General features: G+C 38.9%; 1 protein-coding gene across 1 annotated transcript; it reads right to left on the bottom strand.

Moving 5' to 3' along the window:
• Positions 1 to 8,810: 8,810 nt before the first annotated feature.
• SMIM10L1 (small integral membrane protein 10 like 1) lies at positions 8,811 to 9,296 on the bottom strand. The gene has a single exon (XM_028491011.2). It carries the CDS (start codon positions 9,051 to 9,053, stop codon positions 8,847 to 8,849), a length of 207 nt encoding a protein of 68 aa, XP_028346812.1. The 5' UTR covers positions 9,054 to 9,296; the 3' UTR covers positions 8,811 to 8,846.
• Between the last annotated feature and the right edge of the window lie 472 nt (positions 9,297 to 9,768).

Here is a 9,768-nt window from a genome sequence, read left to right as displayed (position 1 = left end):
TTTTCCAGAATCTTCTATATTCCAAGAGAACTGAATTAATGAAGAGACATTGAAGATCCATTTTAACTTCTGTTTTTCTCACTGGACTCTTTTAGATACTATTACGCCTCACAAATTTTCCCTAGAATGGCCTACAAACTAACAATCTACTCACATAGGTGAGTAGATTTTTTAAAAGCGAACATCATTGTCATCGTAACACTTTCTAGTAACAAGAAAATATTAGAGACAATATGAATATAAAATATGTAATGCAATATGTAGTCATTTTATATATGCTGGAAAACATTTACTACAGTCATATGTCAGGAAAAAAACCCGTGATTATTTAGACATGAAAATCCTTTCCAAGGTAGAGTAGGTGAAATATTTGTACAATATTAGGTTAAAAATAAATCAAGGAATAAAAATTTTGTAAGCATGGAATCTTAAAATGGCAGACGTAACTTTTAAAACAAAGGAGCAGACTATCATTAGGGATCCAAGCTAGACTAGCCACTACCTTTCTAGAATAAGAAAAAAATCAACTGAATTTATAAAATGGTACTGAATAATTATCCCTAAGTGTATAATAATACTTATATGTCTACTTTGACACGGAATTTTTTTTTTTTTTTTTTTTTTTTTTTTTTTTTGCGGTACGCGGGCCTCTCACTGCTGTGGCCTCTTCCGTTGCGGAGCACAGGCTCCGGACGCGCAGGCTCAGCGGCCACGGCTCACGGGCCCAGCCGCTCCGCGGCACGTGGGATCCTCCCGGACCGGGGCACGAACCCGTGTTCCCTGCATCGGCAGGCGGACTCTCAACCACTGCGCCACCAGGGAAGCCCGACACGGAATTTTTATGGGGTGTGTGTGTGTGCATCTAAGGATTATATGAACAGTAATGTCCCTGGTCAGAGAGGATAAAAACAACCAACTCACCAGAGATAAAAACAAAGTTTACAAGAGAATATCACATATTTGTAGAATTTTTGGACATGTTTGTGCGCATATATAGTGCTGAGTTGACATTTATAGTAATTTAAATAAAAGCAGCTTTAAATGTATATACATCTTAAGGCCAGCAGGTGGCAAAATTGTGCTTGCTAATGATATTACAATTTTGAATACAATAATTCATAATTTTGCTAGTAATTTCAGAGATTATAATTGTAAACATTTTTTAAAACCATAAAAAAATGAAGAAATTTTTGTTAGGACTTACAGTTGCCATAATTATTCAGTGGTAGAAGCAAACAAAACCCAAAAACAACATAGAAAATAAATGTTGAAAAGATGTTATAAATTAATTTTGATGGAGCAGTAGGTCAAGTCTGACACTAGGAAGAATGTAAGAACCAGAAAAGCTTTGTAAAGGGTACCCTTACTCCAGGTAACAGGGCTATGGGGTACTCTGATGTATCCACGATGATGATGATACATGTATATGCAGATCTCCATAAAGATTTAGATTTCTAAGCTGCATTCATTATGTTGGACACTATATAAGAAGTTTCCTGGGTGGGGGGAAGGGGAATTAGATGAAGGTGGTCAAAAGATACAAACTTCCAGTTATAAGAAAAATAAGTACTGGGGAGGTAATGAACAGTATGATGACTATAATTAACATTGCTCTATGGTGTATTTGAAAGTTGCTAAGAGAGTGGATTGTAAAAGTTCTCATCACAAGGAAAAAGACATCTTTTTTTTGGTATTCATACTAGATGATGGATGTTAACTAAACTTACTGTGGTAATCATTTTGCAATGTATGTAAATCAAATTGTTATGTGTATACCTTAAACTTATACAGTGCTGTGTGTCAATTATATCTCAATAAAACTGAAAGAAAAAATAAATTTCCTAATGGTTGTCACTGGGATTATCTTGTTTTAGGTAAGGTGAAATTCTAATTATACTGGTTACAGTTAGATTCAGTACTGAGAATAATTTGATTTAGAATCCCTTTCAGTAAAAAAGTTAAAAATTTTTGTACTTATTAGAAGTAAGCATAGTTTTAGTTTTTAGATTTACATTTCAGTGTTACTAAACTTTTCTTTAATGACCTATAAGATAAAAAAAGATTTAGGCAACTATGCGTAGCCCTGGGTGCTTATGAGTGGAATTTAGCAGTAAATGTCTCATTAGGATTAAGTTCTCCCTACTTATGTACTAATCTTGGAGAGGTGAAGCTATAAGAAGTAGAGGCCTGGGAACTTCCCTGGTGGTGCAGTGGTTAAGTATCTGCCTGCCAATGCAGGGGGCACGGGTTCGAGCCCTGCTCCGGGAGGATCCCACATGCCGCGGAGCAACTAAGCCCCTGTGCCACAGCTACTGAGCCTGCACTCTAACGCCTGCGAGCCACAACTACTGAAGTCCACGCGCCTAGAGCCCATGCTCCGCAACGAGAAGCCACTGCAATGAGAAGCCTGCGCACCGCAACAAAGAGTAGCCCCTGCTTGCCACAAGTAGAGACAGCCCGCGCGCAGCAGCGAATACCCAACGCAGCCAAAAATAAAAAATTAAATTTAAAAAAATTGAAAAAAAAAAAGAAGTAGGGGCCTATTCCACATAATAGAAGCAAAGAAAATAACTATAAAAAGATGAAGTCTGGGTTATGGGCTGGGCATTGTCTACCAGTGTATTTATTGTCTTCTCCCTATTAAAATGGCATTTAGAGATTAAGTTCTGTGCCTCTCCTTTCCATAAGAAGAAGCCTGTGTTAGAGACCCCAGCCTTGATCCAAGAAAAGCTACTAGTATCACATCCATAGCTAGTCTCATGCAATCTGGAGAGAACTGGATCCTATTCTAAAACCAAATTATTGGGAAAATAAAATGATTGTCCATGCTTTCTTGCTGATCACTTCCCTCCAAAATAAACATTTTATAGTCGAAGTAATGAGTTTTTTTTGTTTGTTTGTTTGCCCACACCTGAGATCAGGAGTGTTGCAAATAACCTGTTTCTAATGTCAGAAGAGGCTTATATCTGAGCTCTGTCCTAGGCCTAGAACTTAAACTGAGAAGATATTTTAGTGTTCAAGCCATGTTGTCTTGAACTTTACTGAAAGAAAAGGTCCCAGTAGAAATACGCATGGATGGATACAGAACGTGGTAATGTTGAATCTCTGGTGGTTCAGGTGTTGTGTCTGCTGCTCTTGATTAAACCTCATGTCCTCCAAGGCAGGGGCTTTCATAACTGAAGTACAGAAACCAGGGGGGCACCTGCAAAACCCATTCTTCCACAGTTCACCCACCTTGACATTGGTTAGGGCTGTCTATCAAGATCTATGTCTTGTGCTGGACTGCCCAGAATAAACCAGATGGGTTTAAATTACAGATCAGATGGGTGCTTTGATAAATTTTTAAAAAGACAATTTTTTTTTTGGAGGGGGATTATGTGAAGGAATAAAAGCTCGGGTGACAGATGGGTTATTTTCAACTTTAGCAATTTGGAGGGACACCAACGTAGATATGGCTTCAGAAGACTAGGCACTATCTTGACTTGTATGTTAGTACCTCTGTTTCTTAGACCCAGGTTTAAATGAGTTAGTTTTAAAATAACTTCTTTTCCCTTCCATATGGATCTAACCTCACCTCTAAATTTTAAGGCTTCTATTAATTGTACTCGTCTTTGACTGCAGTTTGAGATGCTTTTTATCAATTAAAAAGCTAAAAGTCTTTTGAAAAACAGCTTTTTTAAAATTAAACATCGTTTTGTTTCTTTATCTGTTGGACACAATCTCTATTACTGTGCCAATGATTTTAGAGCCAGGATGTTCTAAGTACAGTATTTCCTTAGTGGTTTTTGCTTTTTCATTGTGATGATTTATTTTTCATTTTGGTTCATATGAAAAAGTATACCCACTCTCCCTCACCCAGTATATGAAAGATCTCCATTCTGCTTTATTTTTCACTGACCGCACTCCATCACCTTACTGTGAATAAATCCACTTGGTGCTTGAAAGCCATAAGGATGAGCAAGAATTTCCAATGTTCACTGCAGATCCCTAATTAGGACAAAAACTGGCAGGGTGCCCTCAGATGTACTGCAACAAAGATGTACTTCACTAAGAATTCCAGTGTTTCTTCATTTGTTGCAGGCACCAGGAATGTCCTTTGGCCTTTCAGTTCTTCCAAGAGCATTGCTGAGATTTGTATTAGTGAGGAGTGGGGGTGGAGAGGAGTTGGTTTCAGCTGCAAAGGATTAATGACCTGACCTGGGGTAATCCTGCTGGGCAATAGGCTATCATGTGTTCAAGAGCTGAAATTGCAAGGAAGTTCCCACACTTGGGGTAATTCAAGAAATAGACTGATGTGACTCAATCCAGCCCAAGTGTTGGAAATTCTGATAGCTATTGAAGGGATTCTTTCCTTGGTCCACTGTGTTTGGAATCTTCCAAATCTACTCCTCAGACTACCTTCCAGGCATTAGGATTTTCCTCTCCTTCTTTTGTACCTATATTCATAAACTTTCTATTCCGCCACCACTTTATGTCTCCATGTGTAAGTTCTGTTTTCTTCTTGACTCTATCAAATGCTATTGATTCTCCAAGAAAAGTCTCCATTAAAATAGGACTGTAGAATTTTGTAACCGGGAATTTAGTTCAGCCTCCTTAGGACAGCGATGACTTAGCTTCAAAATTCATTTTACCTGATCTCCACTCTGTCATGGGAAGGAAAGTGTTTTCTTTCCATCCTAGGGGAAATGAATGTCCTTTCCTCTGTGTCCTCCATCGCCTTCACCCCTCTTCCCCACAAATAGGCCAAATGGCTTTAGGCATCAGAGTATAAAATACTCGAATTTAATATCAAATAATGTTAAATATTTATATTCTAATACAAAAGGCCCTCAATAATTATATTAAAAAAAGATCCTCAAGTATTACTCAGGTAATACTTCTGTTTGAGAATTTAAGAAAAGTGACAGGATTATTCAGAATTACCTATACATGTAAAAAAAACTGAATCCCTCATCAAATGTATCTTTAGTAATAAACTTGAGATGCACTTGTGGTTTGGCCAGTTACTATGCCCTTGGGAAAGTCACTTAACCTCACTAAATCCTAGTTTCCTTACCTGAAAAAATGATGATGAAAATATCTTCCTCATAGGGTACACGTGAGGATTATGATCATGTAAGTAAATAACTTTTCATAGTTCCTGGTATTAAAATCTCAATAAAATTTTAAAAACATGCTGATAAGTGATAGTTTTTTTTTTCAAGATTTTTTTTTTTTTTTGATGTGGACCATTTTTAAAGTCTTTATTGAATTTGTTACAATATTGCTTCTGTTTTGTTTTGGTTTTTTGGCCGCAAGGCATGTGGGATCTTAGCTCCCTGACCAGGGATGGAACCCACACCCCCTGCATTGGAAGGCAAAGCCTTAACCACTGGACCACCAGGGAAGTCCCAATGATACATTCTTTTAGCCAACTAATCATAAGTATTTTTACCCTCAATTTTAAAATTCTTAAATAAAAATATCTTGCTCCCTAACCCTTAGGTTATGTGTTTACTATGATCACTATTTCCCTTTAAACTATTAAAGTCTCCAGTCCCCCAGCATTCTTGTCAGTTGCACTGCATAAACAAGTGTTTTTCTTTATTGATCAGAATTATGCCACCTCTTTGCTTCTTCAAGTTTGAGATCTCTGGGCCAATCAATATTCTTCAAGGCCTGAAAAAGCTTGATTTATGGGAGAAATAAAGTAGATGACTTTAGTATCAGGGACAAACACATCTTTATTTATTGACTGCTAAGTGTAGAAAAACCAACTAATTTGGCATTCATTCAACGATATTTACTCACATTAGGCAATGCTCTAGGCTGGGGATTGAGAAAATCTTTGGCTTCATGGATGTGACCTGGAAGGATGCCAGAAGGAATAAAATTCCTTGTAAATTACAATAGTAAGTGGTTAATAGTAAGTAGGGCAAAAATCTTGTTTTCTCCCGTGGGAAACTTTACTGAGTTGTATCATGTAGGAAGAAAAATACACATCTGGTTTTAAGAGCAATTGTTAAGAATAAATGGTAAATCATGGAGTTTTCATTCAGTTCCTACTATATATTTGCTGATATTACAGGCTGTAAAATTCGACAGGATACAGTACCTTCCCTCACAGGGCTTCTAAAATAGTTGGAGAATATAATAATAAATCTGCTAAAATGCCTTAATTTCTTCAGTGTAGCAAAACACTAATATGAAGAAAAAAAGGTTGAGGAAGGCACATGTTCATTAGCAACCCAAATGGAGCATCCCTGTATGTCACCATTCCAGGGCTAATGGCAGCCTCATTCTTTTGTGTTACAAATTGGGACATTAGTGCCTCTAGGAAATAGTGATGCCCACCATTTGTCAGCCCATTGGCAATACTGAATTATTTCATTGATCAAATTACATTTCTGATATTTTAGACTAAAATGTTTTAGTCCCTGCACTTTCACAGCAATATGTAATTACCAAGGGAAGAGATCATAGTCCAGGAAACCTGTCTTCTTGGATATTCTTTAAAAAACTACATCTGATAATTAATGCACAATTAAGCACAAATAAGGAAGCCTATGAAAATGGCATAGGTTGATATTAACACAGAGCTTTAGATGGATTAAAAGAAATGATCTCTAATCTGGTCAGGAGCATCTGGGAAAAACTTAATGGAAAAAGTGATGTCTAAGTTCAGCCTTAAAACACAGGTAAAGTAACCATAAGTCAAAAAAAAAAAGGTGCAGAAGAAAGTGTACGTAGAAAGATGAAGATGTACTCTAGTTTGGCTGGAGACAAGGAATGAAGGGTAGGAAGAAGTTACTCAAAGCAAGACATTGTGCTACAGGGGGCACTTATTTTATATTCCTAGAGTACACTTGTTTGTTGGATACAATTAGTGGAATACAGAACACTACAAATAGTTTAAATCTTTACTTTGGCAAATAATTGCCCCTTTCAGCTCAAATGTCTCTTCCTGGAGGGTCTTGCCTACACCCCCATTGTCAGTAATCTACAAACCTCCTTCAGTACTAAAACCCTCCAATGGAAAAGCAGGCACTCCATATGAGAGTTTTAAGTTTTATTCACAAGTTAATGAAATATTCTGTTAAAACAAATACTCTTTACTGTGTACAGTATGTATCAAGCACTAAGTCAGGCTTATTTTTAATTCTTGACTGATCTTTCAAGGTGGGTATTTTTACTCTCATTTAATAGAACTGAGAAAACTGGGGTTTAGGCAGATTAATGGGCTCACCTGGATCACAAAATTAGTTTGTGTTAACAGAGGTCTGCCTGATATTGATATATATATATATATATATATATGTATGTATGTATCTTCACACACACACAGACACACACATGGCTAAGAAAAATCACCGTTACTGTTAGACTGGTAGTGAAAAACAGCAGTCCTCCACCTTTCTCTGTCTATCCCTGATTTTCTTTCTCCAGAGACTACCAATTTTAACTCTTAGCTATTTCTTATTGTACTCTTTCTAAGTGACAAGTTATACTGCTTTTTTAAAATCAACTTTTCTATATCAGATCTTGATTGATTCTCCCCCATTACATATACATCTCTCTCTTCTCCAATCCTTCCAATGTTACCTAATAATTTGTTACCTGTATTCAGTGTTTATATAATTATAACTGGCTTTATATGATGAGTAGTAACATTCTTCACAGTTGAGTTATGCAGTGTAGCTCTTGAAAATTTTTTTAATTTTTCCCGGGGTTCATAATTGCCTCAGCTTTGCTTCCTTAATTAGAAAAAATTTTGCAGACCACTAATTCGTCTCCAGACTCTCTGAAATCTAAAAATCTCGACTCTATATTCAAATACATCAGGTAATGAGACATTCCACCCTAACTCTAACCTCTAGGCATTTCTTGTTGACCTCATGCTGTTCTCCCCTCCTCTTCTCTCTTTCATATAGTTACATTTTAGCAACTTTATGGCTACTCTTTAAATAATAAAATGCCCTCTTCCCCCATCGACAACAGAATTTTCCTCTCAGCTTCCCACTTTAAGACACCATTACCATTCCAGGTACCCTCACTTTTACGCCATCAAGGCTGATAACATGTGCATTCAACTTTGTAACTGTAAGTATTCTCTTAAAAAGATGAAAACCATAAACAGCATTTACATTATTATGATTATTTAAATGTTATTCAATAAGTCGCCAAGCTTTGTGCTATGACTGGATTTCCTTCTCTTTGGCTCCAAGATTTTGAACTGCATGTTACTCATAGGGACACTGAAATAGAGTCCACTTTCTTACACTCCCGCTGTTCAAAATCCTGCAGCATTTTACATTGTTTGGTATTTGAAGGATGTGTTTCCTGTACAGTTTTTTTCACTGAAAGCTTCTGATCGTCATTGTTTTTTCTTGTGGTATGAAGAAATATATGCCCTCCACAGCATATCCTTAAGACCTCCAGCTTCTCACTCATTCAGCGTCCTGCTTATATTCCAGTCTCATACTCCCGAAATTTACTCATTAAATTAATATGGACCATGAGCTTGTTGTACATTTTTGTCCTGAAAATTTTAGTACCTTTCCCTTTTTGTAATACAACCTGTTCGTCCCGTTTTTGTTTTAAGGATGCACAGCTTCTTAAATATTGTCGTGGGTCTTAACTGAAGTTCTTTCTCGGCTCCCGGAATCGCGTATCTCCTCTTCCTAATCTCGCCAAGGTCTCGGTGACAGTACAGGAGCTCGGCTGAGAGCGGAGAGCACAACCGCGGAGGGAGCCCAGGCACTCTCGCGAGACAGCGGGACTCCTCGCCCTCAGCTCCGCGGCGCCGCGGGGCCTCCTGGGAGTCCGCCATAATGCAGGCCCGGGATGCTGGCGGCTTCCTCAGGGCTCTAAAAGTGTACCTGCAAGCGGATGTTGAGGACCACGGAGCCCGCGATGTAGAAGTACGGGAAGTTCATGCGCAGCTGCCAGGCCAGCTCGAAGAAGGCGAGGAGGGTGCGGGAGAGCCCCTTGCAGAAGACTCCGTACGAGCCGGGGGCCGCGGCCAGGCTCGAGGCCTTGAGAGCCAAGGATGACGGAGCCGCCGCGGTGGCCATGGACGCGGTGTCGCCGCTCGCCAGGTGCGGTGCCTGGAGCGCAGGGTGACCGTAGACCCCGCGGACCCCCCGACTGACGGCGGTGACCGGGAGGGGCCGGGGGCTAAGCGGCCGCTGGGCTCACACTCGCGCCTGACGTAGCCGCGGCTGCTTCCCTAACGGCGGTGAGGCGGGGGCTGCGGCTGGCGCTCCGCCCCTTCCTGTCTGCTGCTTAAAATGATATTCAGCGTTTAGCGTTTTAACTCTTGGTAGGTCGGGAACGGGTTATTTATTTACATATATGCCATGCAGTTATTTTATACAGCATATACGAACAGCCTTACCGATACTGTTTTCACTTTAAAATGAAAGGAAGCTAAGGAAAATTCTGGAACTTGCCCTAGGAGCTTGCATTAAAACTCGGGTTAGTCTGCTCTGTGATCTGGACTACTAGCCAGGAATCTTACCTATTCGATTCCGTAACATTAATAATAGGGCAAGGTGATCTCCTTACATAAGCAAGTTTGGGTACAAAGTCTCCGTATTTATAACATGCTTTAACTTAAAGGATCACAATCTCAGGCAGTGGATTTCCTATGTATTAGGACGATTTCAGGTGCAAGTGTTAGAAATTACACACTTATTTAAGCAAACACACACATATCCACATGTATAAAACTGTATAAAACTCAATTGTGTATCCCCAACTAGAATTTCTTTTGCTACTTTGCTACCA

The sequence above is a fragment of the Physeter macrocephalus genome, chromosome 6, assembly GCF_002837175.3.
Source record: "Physeter macrocephalus isolate SW-GA chromosome 6, ASM283717v5, whole genome shotgun sequence".
NCBI classification, from domain to species: Eukaryota; Metazoa; Chordata; class Mammalia; order Artiodactyla; family Physeteridae; genus Physeter; species Physeter macrocephalus.
Note: the sequence above shows the minus strand (reverse complement) of the source record. Positions and strands in the feature narration are given on the sequence as shown.